This window comes from Budorcas taxicolor, chromosome 1 (assembly GCF_023091745.1).
Source record: "Budorcas taxicolor isolate Tak-1 chromosome 1, Takin1.1, whole genome shotgun sequence".
NCBI classification, from domain to species: Eukaryota; Metazoa; Chordata; class Mammalia; order Artiodactyla; family Bovidae; genus Budorcas; species Budorcas taxicolor.
In genome coordinates, this window is record NC_068910.1 from 209877741 (window position 1) to 209902870 (window position 25130).

A 25130-nucleotide genomic window follows, 5' to 3' on the forward strand; every position below is an offset into this window, starting at 1 on the left:
TGTGGTGTGTGTATGATATGTGTGTGTGAGATGTCCATGTATGTGATGTGTGTGGTGTAGAGTGTGTGTGTGAGGTGTATAATGTGTGTGTGATAGGTATGTGATGTGTGTGTGAGATGTCTGTGTGTGTGGTGTATGTGTGGTATGTATAATCTGTGTGTGGTATGTGTGTGATGTGTGTGTGATGTCTGTGTATGATGTCTGTGTGATATGTATAATATATGTGTGCCATGTGGTGTGTATAATGTGTGTGGTGTGTGGTATGATGTGTGTATGATGTGTGAGTGTATGATGTGTGTATGTGATGTCTGTGTGTGTGGTGTGAAGTTTGTGTGTGATATGTATAATGTGTGTGTGGTGTGTGTATGATATGTGTGTGTGAGATGTCCATGTATGTGATGTGTGTGGTGTAGAGTGTGTGTGGTATGTGTATAATGTGTGTGTGTGAGATGTCTATGTATGTGGTGTGTGTGGTGTGGAGTGTTTGTGTGATGTGTATAATGTGTGTGAGATATGTGTATGATGTATGTGATGTGTGTGTGTGAGATGTCTGTGTGTGTGCAGTGTGTGTGTGATGTGTATAATGTGTGCATGGTGTGTGTATGGTGTATGTGATGTGTGTGTGAGATGTCTGTGTGTGTGGTGTGTGGTGTGGAGTGTGTGTGTGATGTGTATAATGTGTGTGAGATATATGTATGATGTATGTGATGTGTGTGTGAGATGTCTGTGTGTGGTGTGGAGTGTGTGTGTGATATGTATAATGTGTGCATGGTGTGTGTATGTATGATGTATGTGATATGTGTATGTGAGATGTCTGTGTGTGTGGTGTGGAGTGTGTGTGTGATGTGTATAATATGTGTGTGATATGTGTATGATGTTTGTGATGTGTGTGTGAGATGTCTGTGGTGTGTGTGTGTGGTGTGTATAATGTGTGTGTGGTATATGTATGATGTGTGTGATGTCTGTGTGTGTGTGTGTGATATGTATAATGTATGTGTAGTGTGTGATGTGTATAATGTGTGTGGTGTGTGGTATGATGTGTGTATGTAATGTCTGTGTGTGTGATATGTGTGGTGTGGAGTGTGTGTGTGTGATGTGTATAATGTGTGTGTGATATGTATGTGATGTGTGTGTGAGATGTCTGTGTGTGTGGTGTGTGTATGTGTGGTATGTATAATCTGTGTGTGGTATGTGTGTGATGTGTGTGTGATGTCTGTGTGTGTGATGTCTGTGTGATATGTATAATATATGTGTGCCATGTGGTGTGTATAATGTGTGTGGTGTGTGGTATGATGTGTGTATGATGTGTGAGTGTATGATGTGTATGTGATGTCTGTGTGTGTGGTGTGAAGTGTGTGTGTGTGATATGTATGGTGTGTGTTTAATGTGTGTGTGGTATGTGTATGAGGTGTGTGTGGTGTTTGTGTGATGTGTATAATGTATGTGTGGTGTGTGTATGTGTGAGTGTGTGATGTGTATAATGTGTGTGGTGTGTGGTGTGTATGATGTGTGGTGTGTGTATGATGTGTGAGTATATGATGTATGTGGGTGTGATATCTGTGTATGTGGTGTGTGTGGTGTGTGTATAATGTGTGGCATGTGATGCCTGTGCACATGGAGAAAACTGCTGATCTGGGTGAGTCTCCCGTCGGTCCCCTCCTTCACACAGGACATGGTGGGCCTCCTGGCGCCCTCCCTGGGGTCCCTCCTCCATGGGCCTCAGGGTGACGGGTAGTGGAAGACAAAGCTTTGCCTACATCCCACGCTCAGCCCTCACCGGCCCCCTAAGGTCCAGTGACGGCCATCACCAGTGGTTGGAGGCTTCAGGGTTCTTCAGAACCCCTGGCCTCCGCCTCACTCCACCTTCTCAGTCAACACAATCGAGTGTCCTCTGTAAACTAGATTCCTCTGGGCGGGGAGTTCCCTTCCTCTGGGCACTTCCCTCTCTGGGCACAGCCATCACCTCCTGCAGGAAACCCTCCTGGACTTCCTGATGCTCCCATGGAGCTTGCTTTAATCTCTGCACCCAGGCTGCGCAGGGCAGGGGGGAACCGTGAAGGTCCCACTGAGAGTGGAGCCCAAGGCCTGCAGTCTCTGCTCCCACTCAGTTATTGTGGTCCCCACCCAGGCAAGGGAACAAGGCGCACCCTGAGCTGAGGTGCTTCCTGACCTCCGTGTGTCCCCCCGGCATCATCTGGGGAGGGGGCTGGGGGCCAGTCATGTGAGGGTGGGGCACGGTCTGCAGCACCACCCTCCCCTTTTGCAGGATGTCGAGGCTCAAGGGTGCTGCCAAGATGCTCCGCAGCCCCTGCTCCGCCCTCCTGCTCTGGGGGCTCCTGGGGGCCGTCCATGCTCAGCAGCAGGAGGTCATCAGCCCTGGCACCTCGGACAGGAATAGCTGCCCAGGTACGACTGGTGTGGGTGTGGTGGGGCGGGGCCGAGTGGGGCAGGGATGGGGCGGGGCCTAGGGTGATGGGGCGGGGCCAAGGTGGAGGGGCGGGGCCGGATCGAGGGCGGGGCTAGCTGCGGGGAGACCTAGCAGGCAGACCTCAGGACCACCGGCTCAGGCCCCGAGGTGACGCCAGTGCATCCCCAGAGAAGGCCGACTGCCCGATCCACGTGTACTTCGTGCTGGACACATCGGAGAGCATCACCATGCAGTCCCCCACTGACAGCCTGCTCTACCACATGCAGCAGTTCGTGCTGCAGTTCATCAGCCAACTGCAGGATGAGCTCTACCTGGACCAGGTGGCCCTGAGCTGGCGCTACGGTGGGCTGCACTTCTCCGATCTGGTAGAGGTGTTCAGCCCGCCAGGCAGCGACCGGGCCTCCTTCACCAAGAGCCTGCAGAGCATCAGCTCCTTCCGTCGGGGCACCTTCACCGATTGCATGCTGGCCAACATGACCCAGGAGGTCCGGCGGCACGTGGGCAAGGGTGTGGTCAACTTCGCGGTGGTCATCACTGACGGTCACGTGACCGGCAGCCCGTGCGGGGGCATCAAGCTGCAGGCAGAGCGGGCCCGCGAGGAGGGCATCCGGCTGTTCGCGGTGCCGCCCAACCTGAAGCTGAACGAGCAGGGCCTGCGGGACATCGCCAACACACCGCACGAGCTCTACCGGAACAACTACGCGACCATGCGGCCGGACTCCACTGAGATCGACCAGGACACCATCAACCGCATCATCAAGGTCATGGTGAGTGGCGGGCTGGGGCAGGGCAGCTGGAGGCAGTACACCCTCCAGGTCTGTCTACCCGCTGTGAAGTGACTGAAAGGTGTGGGCCGGGGGTGGGGAGGGGTCTGATGTCTGCCCTGATGTCCTGGGGCCCCGCCCAGATGAGGAGCTGGTGCCACCTCCAGTTCCCCACTCACCAGGGTTTCTCTCTGTGTCTTTTCTGCAGAAACATGAAGCCTATGGAGAGGTGAGAGTGTCTCCATCCCAGGCCCACAGCTGCCAGGGCCTCTGACTCAGAAGAGATGACCACTTCTCCTTCCCACACTCTACTCCCAGGAGCTAGGACAATGACAGGGCTGAGGGAGCATGACCCCTCTGCTCCCTGTGGAGCCTGAGACTGGAGCCTGATTGAGGGGCTCTTGGCCAAAACCATGCTGTTTAAGCCCAGATCAGCATCAGGGTCACCTGCAATCCCTGTGGATGAGGCTGGAGGTTGAAGGTTGCTCCTGGGCTGACAGGCACTATCCACCTAAATCAGGCCAGGAGGAGAAGGCAGGTGGCCAGCTGTGTGCCCAGTGTGGGACCCTCATCCCTGTGCTTCCCCAGCACCATCTCACAGCCCTGGCTCCTACAAGCCTACCCTTTCCCAGGACAGCTGCTCAAAACACAGAGATTTAACATGCAAGAACAGTGGAGACTGGCCAGCAGCAACTTAATCCTTCCTATTGCCAGTCATTGCTTAACCCAGCCTTGGTTTCCCAAACTTGACTAGAGCACTCATGTGGACCCCCAAACCTGTCCCTGGTGAGCACAGAGGCCTCCTGGACACCGCTCAAGTCTGTTCCATCACACAGCCCCGTTCTCAGGATGGCCCAGCATCCAGGGGGCCCAGGCTACGCCCCACCCTCCCTCCCTCCCTCCCTCCCTCCTGGTACCTGTGACCCTGGCCTCACGCACTGCCCCTTGCTTCTGATTTCAGTGCTACAAAGTCAGCTGTCTGGAGATCCCTGGGCCCCCTGGCCCCAAGGGCTACCGCGGACAGAAGGTAAGATGCCCAGACCACCGGTGGGATCGATGTCACAGGAAAGCCCCTGACCTCTCCCCAGCTCCATATCTTAGGGTCACTGCACCTTGGATGGACTCAGCACTTCACACCCTGGAGAATCTAAAATTCAGTTTTTATCAACTTCCTTTCCTATGGCATTTTCAGAAAAGTAGGAATACTTATAAATTAAGATTTGCCCATAAAATACTCCTCTAAAGTAAGCAAGCATTCCCATGTATGTAAAGAAGCATGAGCTACATTACTGTTAGGAACATGATGAAAATTCATACAGGGCACCCATGCTTGTCGTTTATTAAATAAGTGGTTTTTAAGAGATCAGGTTGGCCCTGCATTTTCTTAACAGCAGAGGTGTATAAAATGAAATTCTTCCAAAATTACTACCCGAGTATAAGAAACACCAGTGGTTCATGTCAGAAAGCTGCTTCTTTCCAAATTCCGGGGTGAGGTATCTAGATGCTTGTCTGCCAGGCCGCTGGTCACATGTTCCCGCTGCCTCCCTGGTGACTCCAGTCCCAGATCCAGGGGTGAATTTACCACCAGAGGCAGCTTTGGCCACCCATGGCAGGGCTGTGACTCTGGTCCTTGGTAGGGAGGGGGTGTCTCTGGAAGCTGCTGCGGGGATCACTGTGGTTAGTGTGGGGGCAGAAGGAACCCCAAAACCGGGCACAGCTGTTCAGAAGCCTCTGCCCACCCACTAGTTCCTGTCTGTTGGTCTCGCTCTTCCTGGATCCCGAAGACCTTCTGCTCCTTACTCCTCCCTCCTCTGACCACCTCTCACTTTTGCCCATCTCTGCCCTGAAACTGGAAGCATCTTAATAAGTAGATGCATTTACTTAATACAGTCCCACATTGTACAGTTAAACCTTGAATTCTGAGGAGCTGGCCTGTCTTGAGGTGTTATTTAGCTGCCCCCACAGAATCCAGAGGAGCTGGCATCGCGGCATGAGATATGGGCAGGACCAGCCAGGTGCAGAATTGGAGTCCTGTAGATCTGTGTGGGCACCTCCACCCCAGGGCCGCTCCAGCCCCACCACAGGGCGGCTTCTCAGAGAGCTGGCAGTCAGAGCTCAAGGGAACAGCTCAGATAGGCCTGCTCTGACAGGATCCAGGACTCTAGGGGTCCCGAGGTGGCGCTGTAATCGTCACCTGGCCACCCAACCCCAGGACCACAGTCTTACCACCTCCTGGGAGCTCTGCTGGCCCAATGCCTCCCTTATTCCTTCCTCTGTCATCCGCTTTCAGGGCGCCAAGGGCAACATGGGCGAGCCTGGAGAGCCTGGACAGAAGGGGCGACAGGTAAGTGCCTTCCCCACCCCGGCCAGTCCAGAGGCCCCTGTCCCCAAGGCTGGGGTTGCATCCACCACCCTCTGTTCCTCCACAGGGAGATCCAGGCATCGAAGGCCCCATTGGATTCCCTGGACCCAAGGTAAGTTGCTGCTGACTCTGTCTGGGGGGCAGAGACATGGGGACAAGCCAAGGGCTTCCTGCCTCCAGGAGGGGCCAGCCACGGGGTCAGGCTGTGCCCGGCACAGCCCATCATCCCCGCCCCTGCCCCACAGAAGCGTCACATCGTCCCTGGTGGCACCTGTCCACCAGAGTCTGCCAACACACCCCCTTCTCCTCCCTTGACCTGGTGGGTGGGTCCCAGCACTCCGACCGCCTGTGGTAATGCTTCTTTTCTTTCCTTCTGACCTCAGGGTGTTCCTGGTTTCAAAGGCGAGAAGGTGAGATTCCACTCTGGGCATCTGACCTCACCCAGCCCGACTCCCTCAGCTGCATCCTTCAGCGAGCCCAGGGCCCTTCCTGGGACACGAGACCCCACGTCATGCCAGTCGTGACCTCCAGGGCCTCTCTGGCCTCGTGTTTGGTCTGAGGCAGACTCGGCCCGGAGGCAGTGGTGTCTGTGATGCAGGAGATCAGCACTAACTGGCCTCTTCCTTCTGCACAGGGCGAGTTTGGAGCCGATGGGCGGAAGGTAAGCAGAGCAGCGGGCGAGGGCAGGGTGCCCACCTTCCCCCTGCTCAGAAGGAAGTACCAGGGAGCTAATGGGGTCCCTCCCCTCTCTCCTCCAGGGTGCCCCTGGCCTGGCGGGCAAGAACGGGACAGATGGGCAGAAGGTGAGTACACCGTCCCTGGGTGGGGCAGCAGTGCCCATGAAATGAGCATGATCCCTTTCAGACTCTCAGGTCCTTCGGGGGTGGGCTTCTGGGCCCATCCGCCCACTGCCCACACCTGTGGCTTGGGCAGCCCCTGGTCGTGCCTCCTCAATGGACACAGGACAAACGGGGACCCGCATAAGGGGAGTGGACATTTGCTGCAGAAAAGCAGGTACTGGCCAGGCAGGAGCCTCCCACCTGGCCTGCAGACATCATGTCTGGCCTGGCTGGGGGTTCACAGACCTGCACGGGTACACACACACAAGTGTCGCAGGAGACCATGCATGCACGCACACATGCACACACGTGGAGGAGACACCACAGACCCCCACACTCCCGGCCACACCCCAGGGATGCCCTCCCACCTCCGTGGAAGTGCCACCCTGACAGCCATTCACACAGATGTCCCACAAGGGGTGCCCAGTGTGCCCAGACCTGGCGCCTCTGACCCCTGACATCAGGGCTCGTGTCCCCAAATCCGGCCCTGACGCGTCTTCTGCTCCCCTCTTCTCCTTCAGGGCAAGCTGGGGCGCATCGGACCTCCTGGCTGCAAGGGAGACCCCGGGGATCGGGTGAGTGCAGCCTGGTCAGTCCACCAGCTGTAGCGGGAAGCCAGGTGGCAGGGGCCATAGCGGGGCTCCTCCCCAAGCACCTGTCCTGGACCCCTGCCAGGGTTCAGCCAGGGTTGGGGTCACAACGTGACAAGTGACCTAAGGGCTCCTGAGTCAGATGGAGGGGAGCCTCTCTACAGTCCCAAGGCACATCCCCCCACGTTGGCACCTTGTCTGATCGGCCCACCCAGGCCCAAGGGGTCCCGGCATCCAGTCCAGAGGTGGGGTGCTGGTCACCCTCCCCCTGGTCAGCTGACCCTGAGCTCACAGGGAAAATTCAAGCATGGCCTTGGGCAGGAGCCCAACACAACCCTCTCCCTTCTCTCAGGGCCCTGATGGCTACGTGGGGGAAGCCGGCAGCCCTGGGGAGCGAGGAGACCAAGGCTCAAAGGTAGACGGCCTGGCCACGGCTTGGGCGGGCCAGAGCAGACGGGGCCACCACCCTCCCAGGGCCTTCTCCGTGCCCACAGCACCCAGTCTAGACACCCCACAAGAGGCACTATCCCTGCAAACCAGGCCGGGGGCCATGGGGTGCCCACACATGGGGGTCATGTGGTGCCTACAGTGGGGGCCATGAGGTGCCCAAACATGGGGGTCGTGGGGTGCCCACACATGGGGGTCATGGGGTGCCCACATGAGGGCAGGGCTTGCTCCATGGATACAGGAGAAGAATCGCAAGCCCCCAGCCCCACTGGGGTCCTGTCCTGCTCCTGGGTCTAAGGAACAAGAGGCTAATTTCTTGATTTCTCCAAACACTTCCAGGGGGACCCTGGCCGCCCAGGACGCAGAGGACCCCCAGGGGAGAATGGGGCAAAAGGAAGCAAGGCAAGTGTTCCCGGGGGCCCTGCACTGAGACCCATGCTACCCCCATGGGGGGAAGGAGCGGTGAGGGAGGGAGGGAGGTGGCCATGCAGGCCAGCCTGGACCCTGAGCACCACCCCCCCACCCCACCTCTCTGGCCCTGCTGCCGGGTGACCAGGGTATACTGCACCCGAGGCAAATGTGGTCCCTCTGGAGGCAGCGGGCGTGAGTCCACTTGGGGCTGGGCCCTGCCCCTGGCCACTGACACATGTGGCCAGGCCATCACTGTAATTGAGCCATCTCCTCCCCACAGGGCTATCAAGGCAACAATGGAGCCCCAGGAAGTCCTGGCCTGAAAGGAGCCAAGGGTGGACCTGGGCCCCGAGGACCCAAAGGCGAGCCTGTGAGTTCACACCCGCCCAGCCCCGGGGTGCCCATCCCCCTGGCCCCTCCCTCCTGCTGAACCACCCCAGCACACTCCCTGCTCTGGGCATCTCTGAGCCCAACGTCCTCTGGTGTCTCTAAACGTGCCCCTTGTCCCCGTGCCGCAGACACCAAGCAGGGCCACCAAAGAGTGGCCTGCAGGGCCCAACCATGCCCCTGCCAGACACTTGGTGCCTGTGAAGTGGCCCTGTGTCCCCATCTCACCCCCCAGCAGGACACCCCTGAGGGCTAAACCTAGACCCAGAGACACACGGGGCCAATCTCCAGGCTAACCCTCAGAGAGGTCGCAGCTTGAGGCCTGGCCTAATCCAGCAGGGACCTGAGTGACCACGCAGAGAGCTGGTCCAAGCTGGTGTCAGTCATGTCACCTGAACCCCCAGCCCGCGTCATTCACAAGCCTGTTTTCTGCAGGGGCGCAGGGGAGACCCTGGAACCAAGGGCAGCCCAGGCAGTGATGGCCCCAAGGGTGAGAAGGTGAGTGCCTGTGCTAGGGGAGCCTGGGGCATTGTCAGCCATGTCTGTGTCTGCACTGGGGTCTCACTGGGTTGAGGGGCCCACGGGGCCCCTGTAACAAGGGATGACCAACACCCCCTCCACAGTCCACCTCAGAGAACGAAGGTGACCCCCAGGGCTTGACCGTCAAGGGGTGCTTCCTGCAGGGTCTGGGAGAGCAGGAGGCACTCCCTGCTGAGGGGCCTGGGCAGGGCCAGTTCCACGCACGCCATGCACAGTTGCGCAGGCTGCACACTGCTCCACCCCTGGTCTCCCCTCCCCTCCCCCGCACACGTGTTCCTATAGCTGGCGCAGGAGGTCTTGTGATGAAGGCCGAGGGTGGCCAGCTCCCTGTGAAATGTGAGTGAAGGGCTCCAAGGAGGGCTTCCTCCTCTGGACATGAGTGGTGGCTTCTGCCCAGGCTGCATGAGGCTGAGTGGACAGGCCTGCTGTTTCAGCGTCACCCTCCACAGTGTGCGGCCTCCTCCTCTGGGGAGTTAATGATCCCCTCTCCTACCTCTCTCGCATGCAAACCAAACTAACCTGGCCTTTCTTCTCACAGGGGGACCCTGGTCCTGAGGGGCCCCGGGGCCTGGCTGGAGAGGTTGGCAACAAAGGAGCCAAGGCAAGTGGTCATGGCTGGGTGGTCACAGAGGCCACGTGTCCTCCTGCTGGAGGGGCTGCACCAGGAGCCCCTGCCCTCTCCTGCCCTCCACCCTTCAGACCCAGCCTGAGGGCCCCTGTGGGCAGGGCTGAGGGCCTCTCGGAGGGCAGCACAGCCCCATCTTGCTCACGTCCACAGTGAGTCTCTGAAGCGCCTCATCCCTCTTCCTTCCAGGGAGATCGTGGTTTGCCTGGACCCAGAGGTCCCCAGGGGACTGTCGGAGAGCCTGGGAAACAGGTCAGTAGCAGAACGCCGAGGAGGGCCCCTGGCTCTGGGACCCAGGCCCCTCGCTGCCCTTTGACCTCATCGTCCCCCTTCCCCACCCTGCAGTCCACTTGGGTCCTTCTGTCTTTGGGCAGGAAGGACGCTGTCCCCACAAACCGGGGCAGTGGGACAGGGGGCATCTCACACCCTCATCCTGCCCTGGGGGGTCCAGCTTTACCAGATGGGAGGTGGTGTGGGGCCTGGGAGCTGGACGTGGCTCGTGGAGAGTAGAGACCTTCAGGATGCCCTGCCCCATGGGGCAGCAGTGTCACCTGGGGGTCAGAGCAGGATGAGGTCAGTCCCCCTCTGTGCCGACTCCCTGCCTCCTTTCTGTTCTCAGGGATCTCGGGGAGACCCTGGTGATGCTGGTCCCCGCGGAGACTCAGGACAGCCTGGCCCCAAGGTATGCCCCCTCCCCACCCTCCAGGATGGGGCGGGAGCCTGACCAAGTCTTCCAGGAATCTACCTGGAAGATTGGTGTGGGAGGACATCAGGGGCCGAGCAGCAACCCCCCCCCCTCCTCCCCCATTTTCTCACCCTTGGGGGTAGTACGTCCTCCCAAAGCGGGCCCTGCCCATGAGGCCCCTCCCCACCAGCCCCAGGCCAGTCTAGCTGGCTCAGTCTCCACATTTTCCCACTGGACCTGCCCTGACTGGCCTCCTGTGTCCCCCCAGGGAGACCCTGGCAGGCCTGGATTCAGCTATCCCGGACCCCGAGGAGCACCTGTAAGTCCTGGCACCTGATGTGGGACAGGTACCGGGGGAGGGCCATGACCAGGGAAGGTTCTTGCTAGTTCCTGCTGGGCCCAGGATGAGGGGATAAGGGCCTGGAGTGCCAGCAAGAGAAGAGGCAGGCCTCCTGGAACCTCAGACCTTCTTCCACAGCCTGCGTGGCTCACCATGAGGGTTGGGATGGGGCTGCAGGGCCTGCCAGCCCTTGGCCCTTGCTGAGTGACCCCTGTGCTTGCCTCCCAGGGAGAGAAGGGCGAGCCGGGCCCCCCTGGCCCCGAGGTACGTACTGTGGTGCATGGGGCCGTCTGTGCGTCTGGCCTCCTCTGAGCTCTGGGGGTGGGAGCTGGCCATGCCCTGAATCTGTGCGGGGTTGCATCTCTGCCAGCACTGCTGAGTCTGGGTTCCTCCTGAAAAACCTGGCAGTCTGCTGAGGCTGGAGCAGGGGAGCAGTGCTGGGCCACAGAGCTCTCTGCAGTATTAACAAGGGTGTTCTGTGTCACAGGGGGGCAGAGGTGACTTTGGCTTCAAAGGAGAACCTGGGAGGAAAGGCCAGAAGGGAGAGCCTGTGAGTACCTCTGCGCCCAGGGCAGAGCCGTGTGCGGGGACCACCCAGGGCATTGCCAGAGCCCACTTGCCCTTTTCCTTCTCAGGCAGATCCTGGTCCCCCTGGTGAGCCTGGCCCACGAGGGCAGAGAGGAGCCCCAGGACCCGAGGTAGGTCAGTCGCCATGCCTTTGGCCCTGAGGCCCAGCCCCTGGGTCAGCCTGACCAACAGGCACCCAAACTATGTGACCACATGCGGAACGCAGCCCTCGCAGCCTCGGCCATGAGGAGTGTCACCTCTCACTGTCACCCTTCCTCCTCCAGGGAGAGCCTGGCCCCCCAGGAGACCCCGGCCTCACGGTAGGTATCAGCTAGGGTTGGACTCGGGGTCCTCCTTCATCTTAAAATCCTAAGAAAGGGAGCTCAGGGCAGGAGGTGGACAGGGTCGGCAGGCTCCCAGGAAGCACCTCCGGTCCCTCCCCATGGTTCACGCTCTGCCGGGCCCACCCGGCTGTGTTCCAGGAATGCGACGTCATGACCTACGTGCGGGAGACCTGCGGGTGCTGTGGTGAGTCTCGGCCCCCAGGCGGCTACATCAGAGCACTTGTGTCCCTTGGGGCTCCTGTCCAGGGGTCAAGGTCACCTGCCCTAGTCCTGCCCTCCGGGTTGTGTTCACTGTTTCCCATGGTGCACTTGGGTGCACGCCCCTGGCGTCTAAGGGTGTCTCCATGGGCCGGGGGTCAGCGCAGCGACCCTCCCGCCCCTCGGTTCGCCCAGCCCCGCCCTCCTGCGCGGTTCCCGCTGACCCCACCCCACCGCTCTCCTGGCTCCCGGCAGACTGTGAGAAGCGCTGTGGCGCCTTGGACGTGGTGTTCGTCATCGACAGCTCCGAGAGCATTGGCTACACCAACTTCACCCTGGAGAAGAACTTCGTCATCAACGTGGTCAACAGGCTAGGGGCCATCGCCAAGGACCCCAAGTCGGAGACGGGTCAGCTGCACCGCAGTGGGGTGGGGCCCGGGAGCGCCAGGCCGCAGTCTTGAGCAGAGGGGCCGGCGCACAGGGTGCCTGGGATCAAGATGGAAGCCCACGGGAGGGGTCTTGGAGGGGACCTAGCTCCACCAAGGCTGACCTCCGCCCGCACCCGCTGCAGGGACCCGCGTGGGCGTCGTGCAGTACAGCCACGAGGGCACCTTCGAAGCTATCCAGCTGGACGACGAGCGCATCGACTCGCTGTCCAGCTTCAAGGAGGCCGTCAAGAACCTTGAGTGGATCGCTGGCGGCACCTGGACACCCTCAGCCCTCAAGTTCGCCTATAATAAGCTTATCAAGGAGAGCCGGCGCCAGAAGACCCGCGTGTTCGCAGTGGTCATTACAGACGGCCGCCACGACCCCCGGGACGACGACCTCAACCTGCGGGCGCTGTGTAACCACGAAGTGACGGTGACGGCCATCGGCATCGGGGACATGTTCCACGAGAAGCACGAGAGCGAGAACCTGTACTCCATTGCCTGCGACAAGCCGCAGCAGGTGCGCAACATGACGCTCTTCTCCGACCTGGTGGCCGAGAAGTTCATCGATGACATGGAGGACGTGCTGTGCCCGGGTGAGTCCGGGGTGGCTGGGGCGGGGGTGCGGGGAGAGGGGAGGGAGAGGTGGGGCTGCACGGGGAAGGAGGGGGGAGGCTGGCAGAGAGGAGGAGAGGGGGAGGGGGGAAGAGAGGAGGTGGGGAGAGAGGAGGGGCTCCTGGCCCTGTAGGACCTGAAGGAGTCACCAGGACCCCTGCTTCTTTTCCTCTCTCCTAGATCCCCAGATCGTGTGCCCAGATCTTCCCTGCCAAACAGGTAACGTGGGCGCCGCTGACCCCCAGACAAGTCAGCAGCCAGGGCCGTAGGGAGGGCTGTTCAGGGACCTCAAGAAATGCTGACGCGGCCACCCCCAGGAGAAGCCTCAGGTTCCAGACCTGTGGTAGCCCAGCCTCCAGGATCCCAGCACTTCCAAGGAGGGGGCTGGGGGTGCTCAGCCACTCTCCACCTCATGCATGTGGGGAAGGGGAGCCGCCCACTGGGCACTGTGCTGGGCTCTCCAGCTACTGGTCTCAAACGCACAGGTGCCCAGAGGGACAGAAACCCCAGGGCTGCCTGGGGCTGAAGCCCTGGATCCATACATGAAATGGCTGGTCTTAAACCCTCCAGGAGGTGAACACATCCACAGCCCAGGGGCAGCTGGGCAAGGCGGAGGGGCCTCTCCCCTGACAGCCCCATGCTGCTGCTGCCCGGCATCGCCAGTCTGATCTTCCGTCTGGAAGCAGACGTTTAGGGGGCCATGCCCCCCGCCCGACCTGTTTGCACTAGTGTGAGAGGCTGGGGACCCACAGAGGCTGCTCCAACGGGTCCCTCAGGCGGGGGATGGGGCCAGGATGGCATCGTCCAGCCCCACTGGGCATCGAGCTGCTGCCTGCAGGTCTATACTGCAGTGACTGGGCCACGGAGGTGCCCAGGGACACCAGGAGCTGAGCCCCCACGGCTCGCCCTGCCCTCGCCAGCCGGGTCATAGAGCCAGCTGGATCCTTGCGCTGAGTTGTGGGTGCTGGGCCTGTCCTGGAAGTGGGGCCTCCAGGGCTGACTCTGGGAGGTAGGGGCTGCCACAGTGGGCAGGGGCCAGACTGGGCTGGGCTGCTGGCGGGTCCAGTGTTGACGGGAACATGGGGCCTGCATCCATCCATGTCTGCCATGAAGTTGGCGCTAGGGCAGGCTCCCTCCAGGTGTCAGATGGGCCCCTGGGTAGGTTCAAAGGCTCCAAGGCAGCGTGAGGGGAGGGAGTGCATTGACTTGGGGACAAGGGTCCCTGCTCTTATTCTGACAGAGAACTTCCAAGGAAGTGCTCCTGAGGTTGTACCAGTGACCACGCCATGGCTGATGGCGAGCAATGGGGGCATCTCAAAGACAGCCTGGGCCTGAGGGCCCCAGAGTCAGCTGGAGACAGTGATGTGTGGTGCCCAGAGCCACCCAACCCCCAGAGGCTGACCCAGTAGCGCCAATCCCCAACTCTTCTGGGGCTAAAGGGGCTGGTGTCCCCACAGAGACCCACACAACCCATGGTCTGTGCCCCTGCCGCCCTCAGGATGCCCAAGTCCTTCCAGGGTAGGAGCCCTGTGGTCAGGTGGCCTCTTGAGGGCAGAAACCTGAGCCCAGCCCTGGTGCCAGGGCCCAGCGGTCATCTTGCTGGGGAAGTTTCGAGTCTCACCATGGGCAGGGTCTCTGTAGCTGCTTCTCACAAGCTGAGGCTGGTCCCCCTGTTCCTAGTTACTAAGAATCTGTCATGAACATGTGTGGGATTTTGTCAGATGCTTTTTCTGCACCTATGATATGATTGGGTGGTGTTTTTTCTTTAGCTTGTCAACATCATGGGCTACAGTCTTTGCATTTTGAATGTTGACCCAGCCTTACAGACCTGACATAAATCCCACTTTGTCATGGTGTGTAATATATATACGTGTGTATATATATATACACACACTGTTGGGCTTCCCTGGTGGCTCAGCGGGTAAAGAATCCACTTCCAATACAGGAGACACAGGTTTGACCCCTGGGATGGGAAGATCCCCTGGAGGAGGGCATGGCAACCCACTCCAGTATTCTTGCCTGAAAAAAATCCCATAGACAGAGGAGCCTGGCAGGCTACAGTCCAAAGAAAAGAGCTGGACATGACTGGACAACTGAACACACATATAGACTGTTGGATTCAGTTGCTAGTGTTTTGTTGAAGATCTTTGCATCTGTGCTCATGAGAGATGAACAGAGCTGTGTGACCTTTCTTGTGTTGTCTTTGGTTTTGATATTAGAGGGATGCTGGTCTCCGTCTTGGTGATCTCACTTCTCCTGAGCCTCCAGGACCTGACAGTGAAAGGGAACAGCCCCTGAGAGACCCCTTCTCCCTTCTCCTAACTCTTCCTTTTACTAAACTCACAACCTCATTCTCCTTTTTTTTTTTTAAATGTCCACCTTGTCCTCTTTTTTTTCATTTATTTATTTGGCTGCATTGGGTCTTAGTTGTGGCATACTAGGTCTTTCTTACAGCATTTGAACTCTTTATTGTGCATGTGTGATCTAGTTCCCTGACCAGGGAGTGAATCTGGGCCCCTTGCATTGGGACTGTGGCATCTTAGCCACCACCAGGGAAGTCCCTCATTTCCTTTAAAATGATTTGAAATTTCCAAGTAAATTAGATACTGTGCCCAGAGAGGAAGAGAGCAGATGTAACTACAGAATGTGCTCCTTGACACGAGTGGACTCCATCCAGCATGCTGAGCGCTGAGCAGACAAGGTGCAGGGGGATGCTGCCCACACTAGTGCAGCCCGGACCTTCTGGGCCAAGTGGCCCTGTCCACTCAGAGACTCAGCTGCTTCTGGGCTTGGACTGACCTGGGTGGCAACTCAGCTAGGGTGGAACCACGAAGCCGCCATCAAAGAGAAACAACGCTGGACACCAGTCAAAGGCAGCAAAGGCAGGTTTTCCTCCACGAGAGCTGCTGTAGGAGGGAGGAGACCCAGGAGGCCTGAGCCTTGCTCCCCACACCAAGGCTAGGGCTCTGAAAGGCTGAGGCCCGAAGGAAGGGCACAGAGCAGGGGTGAGGCCATGGGCCGGGCCACCTGGACGAGCTAACTGGACATACCGAGGCCCCCCAAGGACAGGAGGCTTTGGGCCCATTGGGCCCAGAGAGTAGGCCCTGACCTCCCCAGGGACAGGGTGGGTGGAGAGCGAGAGGCTCACCAAGCGATTATTCCTCAGTCCTTGGAGGAATAGGGGACCGAGCTCTGGCTCTGGGCCTAGAGATTTACATCTAAAGGGCGGGGCAGATTTGTCTACAGAAATTGCTCCAGAGGGGCTCCAGGGGTCACCTGCCTAGCACCCGGTGGGGCTGAAACAGGCAGGAAATTCTGGTGGTGCTGAGGCCATCCCAGGGCAGGCTCTGAGTTGTCAGCAGCCACCAGGCCGGGTCCATTTCAGAAGCCATCCGTGCTCAGAGTCTTGCGGTTCTCGAGCTCTTGCTCCATCTCCTCGGGGCTCCCTGAAGCCCCACTTACTTGGCCTTGGCCCTCAGGGCCAACAGAGGGGGAGCTGCAGCCTCCCTGGCTCCTCATCTAACCCCTGGCTGAGCCTTTGGCCCCTCCTCATCTCCGAGGAGAGAAGCAGCCGGAGGCGTGCTCATACCCACCACATCCCTGAAAGGCCTCTCTGGAATCCCCCGCAGATGGACCGTGGCCTGGCGGCGAGCCCCCGGTCACCTTCCTCCGCACGGAAGAGGGCCCGGATGTCTCCTTCCCCAGGACCATCCCCCTGATCCAACAGTTGCTAAACGCCACGGAGCTCACGCAGGACCCAGCTGCCTACTCCAAGCTGGTGGCTGTGCTGGTCTACACCGCGGAGCGGGCCAAGTTCGCCACAGGAAACGAGCGGCAGGACTGGATGGACCTGTTCATTGACACCTTTAAACTGGTGCACAGGGACATCGTGGGGGACCCCGAGACCGCGCTGGCGCTGTGCTAAAGCCGCAGGGTGCAGCCCCACCTGGCTGCATGAGATCCCGGGGGCTGCCTGCCTTACACTGCCAGGCTTGAGACAGCAAGAAGCTGTTCTCTCAGTCTGGAGGCCAGAAGTCCAAAGTCAAGGTGTTCTGGGCCACACACCCCCTGGGCCTCTAAGAGAGGGTCCTTCCTGCCTCTCCAGTTCCCCTCTCTGCCTCTGTGGTCATGAGACTTCTCCCCTTCCCCTCTGCCTCCTCCTACAAGGACTCTTGTGGTCGCACTTAGGGCTAGATAACCAAGTATAGCCCCCCCCCCCCCCCATTTCAAGGGAATTGTTCATTGAATTCCATCTGCAAAGTCCTTTTTTGCCATATAAGGTCACAGTCACAGAATCCAGGATTAGGACCTCTTGGGGGCCATTATCTGGCCAGAAAGAGAGACCAGCAGAGCCTCACAGACGACCCAGCTCCCGGCTCCACTGCTGGCCTCTGCCCAGGGCCCCTGGGCTCTTGTCCCCTGGCTGAGACATGGAGGAACCCCCCTGCCCACACCACCAGTCCCTACATCTCAGACTCTGCCTGCCAGGGACACAGAGGGAGCTTGCTGGGCACTTTCAGTCCAGCTCGAAGCTGCTCTTCATCTGCACCACCACCAAGATAAGCTACATCATTAATAAGCTCCTTAAAAAAAAGAAAAAAAAAATCTACTGAAACCCTCGCTCCTCTGCGGGGAGCAGCACTCCAAGGACACACCCAAGCGTGTCCTTCAGGTGCTGTGAGCTCATCTCAGACATTCTATAAAAGCTGAAAAGCAAGGTACCTGAGTGTGTGCTGTGGTCAGCGGCTTGCTGGGGTGAATTGGTTGCTCGCCGGACTTTGAGGGTGACCCATGTGGCACAGGAGGGTGGGGGTCACCTGGTGCCTACAGGACCCAGAAAGGACCTTGCCCCCCTCATGGTTGCTGCCAAGGGTCAGATGCCCGGGTCAGCACACCTGGGCTATGACCAGAGTCCTTTCCTGCCCAGGTCAGGAGGGGTGATCAAGGGCTGAGGAGCTAGACCCAATTGGGGAGGACCAGCCTGGTCCATGCTGAGCCCCCATGGTGGTTAGAGTTGCGATCTCAGCAGTGGCTTAGGGGAGGGGCTTGGCTGCACATTCCTGGCCTATGGACAGGGACTGAGCCTGTGGTCCCTCCTGTGTGTGGAGTGGGTTTTCAGCCTGTGTAGTGGCATGCCCCCTAGGTCTAGCCTCAACCTGGCAGCAATCTTGTCCAGCATGTCCAGGCTGGTGACTGCCCAGATGAGGGCAAGGGTGTCCTGGCCACACCTGTACCCACTGGCCTATCAAAGCCTCATCTAGTTGAGGGGCCCCTCTCTCTAACGTTCCCAAGGCTGGAGAGATCTGGCCAGAGGCGGGTCATTGAGTCTGAGGATCTTCTTGAGCTCTTTTTACACAGTCACACCCTCATTCCCCATGGACTGTGATCCTTCAGGGGTGTATCCAATTCTTGGGTCAAAAAAAGGGGCTTTATGGACCCCTCCCATGAGGGCCTGGAGGCTGCTGGGCAGAGATGGTGCTGGTAGAGTGAAAAGGGGCCCCTCAGTCTCAGGGCTGGGGACATTTCCTGGTGGCAGCACAACCAAAAGAGACGGTGTCGGTCTCAGGGAGACGGGGTGGGAGTCTGCACCAACGTCCTGGGCGCTGTCAGGTTGGGGAGTTCCCAACGGAGCGGCCTTGGGTCTCAGTGCTCCTGTGGGCGGGGTGAGCCTAAAGAGGCGAGCGCGGGGCATGGCCCGGCAGGCGCTCCAGGGCCCGGGCCGCCGGGCCTCACGTGGGTCGCCCGCGCACCACTCCTTCTCGCTCCTAGAGCTGTACGTGGCCCAGTGCACACAGCGGCCGGTGGACATCGTCTTCTTGCTGGACGGCTCTGAGCGGCTGGGCGAGCAGAACTTCCACAAGGTGCGGCGCTTCGTGGAGGAGGTGTCCCGACGGCTGACCCTGGCACGCAGGGACGACGACCCGCTCAACGCGCGTGTGGCATTGCTGCAGTTCGGGGGCCCGCGTGAGCAGCAAGTGGCCTTTCCGCTGACCTCCAACCTGACCGTCATTCAGGAGGCGCTGGCGAGTGCGCGCTACCTCAACTCCTTCTCTCACGTGGGCGCGGGCATCGTGCAGGCCATCAACCAGGTGGTGCAAGGCGCTCGGGCTGGGGCACGCCGCCACGCGGAGCTGTCCTTCGTGTTCCTCACCGACGGAGTCACAGGCAACGACAGCCTGGACGAGGCAGTACACTCCATGCGCAAGCAGAACGTGGTGCCCACCGTGGTGGCCGTGGGTAGTGACGTGGACACGGATGTGCTCTCCAAGATCAGCCTGGGCGACCCGGCCGCCGTCTTCCGCGAGAAAGACTATGACAGCCTGGCCCAACCCGTCTTCTTCGACAGGTTCATCCGCTGGATCTGCTAGCGCCCCCCTCCCCCAGCCCGCACCCCCACCAGGCCCCGGGCCCCAGCCCCATGACTCCTGCCCCACGGGCTCTGTCCTCTTGTCCATGGTGCTACTCTGACCCCACTGAGAGGTCCAGCCACTGAGGACTGAGTCTTCACGTATGGGTATAAAGTCAGGAGCGAAGGACCCCGGCCCAGCCAGCTCCTACTGGGAATCCCATAGCTCTGGGCACCCCAGCCCTCCTCCCCTCTTCATCATCTGCCTTGGCCCCGCCCTCTATGCCCTCCCAGGACCCCAGAGGCTTCCTGGGGTGCACTTCTCCAGTGGACCTCCCTCAGCCCAGCCTCATTCACAGACTCATCCTTCCCCCCAACCCCTCCCCCGCAAAGGCTCTCTGCCAGCCCCAGCAGACCCCCTGCCGCTTTTGGGTCTCTAGGGGTCACCTTCCCCATCAGACTGAGCTGTTGATAGCAGGCCCCATACCTCCCTGTGTGCACACACCCCAGTCCAATAAAGGCTTTGACCCCTCTTGCTCCCCAGCTTCCAAGTGACTGTACCAATAGGGATTCACGTAACCCCCAGGACTGATCATATCGCTGGGGCCCCTGGATTGTTCTGTGCACCGAGATGTTGCTGGGCCTGGCCCCGTGTCCTTCCGTGTTCTGGGCTGAAGTGTGTCTCTTCCTCGAACTCCCAACGTTCAAGTCCTTCTAGACACCACACTCCCAAGGGACAGGATGGCCTCAGCCATGGAATTCACCTCTCTAGTTGACTCTGGGCTGAAAACAACGTACTTGGTTGATGAAATCTCACTCTGTCCCCGGATCAGGACCAGAGTGCTTTAGGGACACTTGGTGTTTCCACGACGATATTTGTGGATAGAGATAAATGGTGGAGAGATGATGAAGAGGTGATAGAGATAGAGGGTAGATAGATAAGTGATAGAAAAAGATGATGGGTAGGTAGGTTGATTGATTGATGGGTATATTGATGATTTTAACAGAGTGATAGACGATAGATACAGATAGGAGAAATGAGACAGAGGCGGGTTTTTTCTGGCAGCCTCGGTGACTTTGTATTCAGATACCCAGGTATTTTAAGTTCACCCTCTGGGAAGTGCCCTCTTAAACCCGGGCTGTTTATCATCTGCAGGGCCTGGCCTAGCAAAGGTCTCCAACATGGGGTCGTAAACACAGTCTGGAGGCCAGCAGTTGACCAGGTGTCCAGGTGTCTGCAGGGCCACCATCCCCCCAAGGCTCTTGGGAGGGATCCTTCCAGGTCCTCCAGCTCCTGTCGCCCCTCGACCTGCAGCATCCCTTAGACCTTCACGCATGTTCTCCCGGCCCGTCTGTGTCCACGTTTCCTTTTCGCACACGGACACAGTCATGTTGGATTAGAGCCCATTCCACCCAGGATGACCTCATCTCAGCTAATCACAGATGCCATGACTCTACTTCCAAATAAGGTCAAATTCTAAGGTGGGGGCTAGGACTTGGACGTGGGAGTTTGGGGAAGGGAGACACAGTTCGGCTCAGGACATGGGGAGGGGGCATGAGACTGACTCACTCCGCCTCTCCTCATCTGCCTGTGCAGCCTGCAGCTAGAGGGCAGGATATCCCACCAAGTACCTTCCCTTCCTTCGCCCCTCTCTCCCCCTAGAGAACTCGACAAAATGCCAGCAGGGGACAGAGAAGAGCGCCCCAGGTCTCAGAGCGCAGTGCTGGTGCCTGTGAACTTCCAGGGGTCATGGTAGGGTGGAGGGGAGGGGATGGCAGGGGTCCCTCCCTCCAGGTCTCCAGAGTTCTGCCCACTGGGCCTGCACAGGTCCCCTCTGCAGAGGGAAGGACTCTCTCTCTCTCTCTCTCACTCTCTCTCTCTCTGTGATGCTGGTGAGTGGGGGGCCAGGTTCCTTCCAGGGCACAGGCCACCCTAGAGAGCTGCAGTGTGCTCACCACACTGGCATCCCCCAGGTTCTCCCCTGAGGGCCCCAACCTCCCCAGAGGCCAAGGGCACAGCTCCCTCTCAGGGCTGTTCTCTGAGCCCCCACGTGCCCAGCTCTCAGCCCGTGGGGGACCCCCAGACTCACTCTCTGCCACATACATGTGCTGAAATGATGGTTTCCTACAAGGCCCTTTACTCCATACACACGGGACACCCTCAGACCTCTAGCAAGGCCGGGTTTGCAGGGCCTTCCCGCTCTGCCTGCTCACCCCCACCCAACCCTACTCAGTGTGGATCCTCTCCCCTGAAAGCAGTGGACATGAGTGAAGGAGACCCAGCAAAGATGAACCCAAATGGGCTCACTTGGGGCAAAGGTCACAAAAGGAAGCCCGCAGAGTGGCCACAGGACCCACAGGACAGAGGGGCGCCAGCCACCCCTCCAACCTCCAGGCAGGCATCACCAGCATGAACTGTCCATGAGCTGGGACTCCAGGTCCTCATGGGAGCCCAGTGACTCCCAGGCGACAAAAGTGTGCACAAAGGCATGGGTCCACCTACCTAGAAATGGTGTCCTTATTCCAGGACCAAAACACAGTGTTTGAGGAGGACCCTCAGCCTGAGTGGATGTCACACCTGCCAACTCCACTTCCCACAGGAAGCACAGTCGACCCAGAGAGTCTAGACCCTTGAAGTGTCCATGAGGGGCCTGGCCAGCCACACTCCTGTCCTTAGAAGGCACATCCCCTCACTGGTGTCCCCACACAGACATCCCTCGTGAATAACCCCACACTAAGGCCCCCCACCAGTACCCCTCAGCAACAGCCCGGCACAAACATCCCCTCACCAAGGACCCTCACCAATGTCACCATTCTAACATCCCCACACCAATGTCCCACATGAATGTCCACTCACTAACATCCCCTCAGTAATGTCCCCTCAGTAACAACCCCTCACTAACATCCTCTCAGTAATGCCCCCTCAGTAACAACCCCTCACTAACGTCCCCTCAGTAATAACCCCTCACTAACATCCTCTCAGTAATGCCCCCTCAGTAATGTCCCCTCACTAATGTCCCCTCAGTAACAACCCCTCACTAATGTCCCCTCAGTAACACCCTTCACTAGTCTCCTCACTAGTTTCCCATACTAACAGTTCCTAGTGTTCCCTCAAAAACGTCCCCTCAGTAACATTCCCTCACCACCATTTTTCACTAATGTCATCTCACTAATACACTTCAAGAGACACCTGGAGTAACAGGCAAATTTGGCCTTGGAGTACAAAATGAAGCAGGGCAAAAGCTAAAAGAGTTTTGCCAAGAGAACACACTGGTCATAGCAAACACCATCTTCCAACAACACAAGAGACAACTTTACACATGGACATCACCAGATGGTCAATACTGAAGTCAGATTGACTGTATTCTTTGCAGCTAAAGATGGGGAAGCTCTATACAGTCAGCAAAAACAAGACCGGGAGCTGACTGTGGCTCAGATCATGAACTCCTTATTGCAAAATTCAGGCTTAAGTTGAAGAAAGTAGGGAAAACCACTAGACCATTCAGGTATGCCCTAAATCAAATCCCTTATGATTATACAGTGGAAGTGTGAAATAGATGCAAGGGATTAGATCTGACAGACAAGTGCCTGAAGAACTATGGATGAAGGTTTGGAACACTGTACAGGAGGCCGTGATCAAAACCATCGCCAAGAAAAAAAAGCAAAAAGGCAAAAAGGTTGTCTGAGAAGGCCTTACAAATAGCTGAGAAAACAAGAGAAAAGAAAGGCAAAGGAGAAAAGTAAAAAAAAATCCATCTGAGTGCAGAGTTCCAAAGAATAGCAAGGAGAGATAAGAAAGCCTTCCTCAGTGATCAGTGCAAAGAAATAGAGGAAAACAACAGAACAGGAAAGACTAGAGATTGCTTCAAGAAAATTAGAGATACCAAGGGAACATTTCATGCAAAGATGGGCACAATAAAGAACAGAAACAGTGTGAACCTATCAAAAGCAGAAGATACTAAGAAGAGGTGCCAAGAATACATAGAAGAACTATACAAAAAGGATCTTAATGACCCCGATAACCACTATGGTGTGATCACTCACTTAGAGCCAGAATCCTGGAATGTGAAGTCAAATGGGCCTTAGGAAGAAGCATCACTACAAACAAAGCTAGTGGAGGAGATGGAATTCCAGTTGCGCTATTTCAAATCCTAAAAGATGATGCTGTGAAAGTGCTGCACTCAATATGCCAACAAACTTGGAAAACTCAGCAGTGGCCACAGGACTGGAAAAGGTCAGTTTTCATCCCAATCCCAAAGAAAGGTAAGGCCAAAGAATGTTCAAACTACTGCACAATTGCACTCATCTCAAACGCTAGCAAAGTAATGCTCAAAATTCTCCAAGCTAGGCTTCAACATTACATGAACTGAGAATTTCCAGATGTTCAAGTTGGATTTAGAAAGGCAGAGGAACCAGAGATCAAATTGCCAACATCTGTTGGATCACAGAAAAAGCAAGAGAATTTCTCAAAAAGAAAACCTCTACTTCTGCTTTATTGACTACACCAAAGCCTTTGTGTGAATCACAACAAACTGTGGAAAATTCTTCAAGAGATGGGAATACCAGACCATCTTGTGTGCCTCCTGAGAAATCTGTATTCAGGTCAAGAAGCAACAGTTAGAACTGGACATGGAACAACAGACTAGTTCCAAACTGGGAAAGGAGTACATCAAAGCTGTATATTGTCACCCTGCTTATTTAGCTTCTAGGCAGAGTACATCATGCAAAATGCCAGACTGGATGAAGCACAAGCTGGAATGAAGATTTCCAGGAAAAATATCAGCAACCTCAGATAAGCAGATGGCACCACCCTTATGGTAGAAAGCTAGGAGGAACTGAAGAGCCTCTTGAGGAAAGTGAAAGAGGAGAGTGAAAAACCTGGCTTGAAACTCAACATTCAAAAAACAAAGATCATGGCATCCGGTCCCATCACTTCATGGCAAATAGATGGGGAAACAATGGAAACATGACAGACTTTCTTTTTGGGGGGCTCCAAAATCACTGCAGATGGTGATTGCAGCCATGAAATTAAAAGACACTTGCTCCTTGGAAGAAAAGCTATAACCAACCTAGACAGCAGATTAAAAAGCAGAGATATCATTTTGCCGACAAAGGTTAATCTAGTCAAAGCTACAGTTTTTCCAGTAGTTATGTATGAATGTGAGAGTTGAACCATAAAGAATTCTGAGTGCCAAAGAATTGATGTTTTTGAACTGTGGTGTTGGAAGATTCTTGAGAGTCCCTTGGACTGCAAGGAGATCCAACCAGTCCATCCTAAAGGAAATCAGTCCTGAATATTCATTGGAAGGACTGATGCTGAAGCTGAAGCTCCAATACTTTGGCTACCTGATGCAAAGAATTGACTCATTAGAAAAGACCCTGATGCTGGCAAAGACTGAAGGCAGGAGGAGAAAGGGAGGACAGAGGATGAGATGGTTGGATGGCATCACCAACTCAATGGGCATGAGTTTGAGCAAGCTCCGGGAGTTGGTGATGGACAGCGAAGCTTGGTGTGCTGCAGTCCATGGGGATCACAAAGAATCAGACACAACTGAGCAACTGAACTGAACTGAATATGCTTCCAGTTCCATCCCTCACAGACGTTCCTTCACGAGTCTCCTCACCAGTGACCCCACACTAACATCTGGCTGTGTCTCATATTGCATCACCCACATCCACACACTGATATCCCCTCAGCCAAGCCTCCCCACCAACACCTCCTCACATTGTCTCTCAGGAGCATCCTTCACCAAAGTCTACAAACCAACATCCTTTCACCAACATCCCCACAAGAACACCTCCCGCTAATGTCCCCTCCGTAACACCCTCTCACTTTCATCCCTCACAAACCACCCATCACCAGTGTCCCTCACTAAGGTGTCCTCAGCAGATCCCTACACTAACAGCCCTCACACACTTCACCATGTGCCCTCAGGGACACCCCACATGAACATTCTCACTAACCTCTCTTCCCAAAGTCACGTCTCCAACATCCCCGCAGTAAAGGCCCCCACATCTCATCACTAAGTTCCCCTTACTAATGTCCCTCAGCCACTTTCTTCCCCAGAGTCCCCTCAGGAACACCCCCTCACTACCATAACTTCACCAGCATCTACACCTTTGTCCTCTCCCTGATGCTTCCTCACAACAGGCCTCTGTGACGGCCGCATGTCCACCGCTGCTCACAAGCCCCCTCAGCCTCTGCACTGCTGTC

The 25130-nt window shown here is 57.1% G+C and overlaps 1 protein-coding gene across 1 annotated transcript in view; it reads left to right on the top strand.

Annotated features, from left to right (window-relative positions):
- Positions 1-19453, top strand: part of COL6A2 (collagen type VI alpha 2 chain) — a 32656-nt gene extending 13203 nt beyond the window's left edge. The window contains exons 2-28 of the mRNA XM_052650162.1: positions 2267-2406; positions 2597-3195; positions 3401-3421; positions 4154-4219; positions 5483-5536; positions 5622-5666; positions 5938-5964; positions 6189-6215; positions 6313-6357; positions 6915-6968; positions 7336-7398; positions 7770-7832; positions 8122-8211; positions 8664-8726; positions 9307-9369; positions 9583-9645; positions 10013-10075; positions 10347-10397; positions 10647-10682; positions 10906-10968; positions 11054-11116; positions 11270-11305; positions 11468-11513; positions 11783-11935; positions 12099-12551; positions 12751-12789; positions 18340-19453. Of these exons, the coding sequence (XP_052506122.1) occupies positions 2268-2406; positions 2597-3195; positions 3401-3421; positions 4154-4219; positions 5483-5536; positions 5622-5666; positions 5938-5964; positions 6189-6215; positions 6313-6357; positions 6915-6968; positions 7336-7398; positions 7770-7832; positions 8122-8211; positions 8664-8726; positions 9307-9369; positions 9583-9645; positions 10013-10075; positions 10347-10397; positions 10647-10682; positions 10906-10968; positions 11054-11116; positions 11270-11305; positions 11468-11513; positions 11783-11935; positions 12099-12551; positions 12751-12789; positions 18340-18938 (3084 nt within the window). The 5' untranslated portion in view covers position 2267 and the 3' untranslated portion in view covers positions 18939-19453. The remainder of the gene's footprint in view (positions 1-2266; positions 2407-2596; positions 3196-3400; positions 3422-4153; positions 4220-5482; positions 5537-5621; positions 5667-5937; positions 5965-6188; positions 6216-6312; positions 6358-6914; positions 6969-7335; positions 7399-7769; positions 7833-8121; positions 8212-8663; positions 8727-9306; positions 9370-9582; positions 9646-10012; positions 10076-10346; positions 10398-10646; positions 10683-10905; positions 10969-11053; positions 11117-11269; positions 11306-11467; positions 11514-11782; positions 11936-12098; positions 12552-12750; positions 12790-18339) is intronic.
- Positions 19454-25130: the final 5677 nt, after the last annotated feature.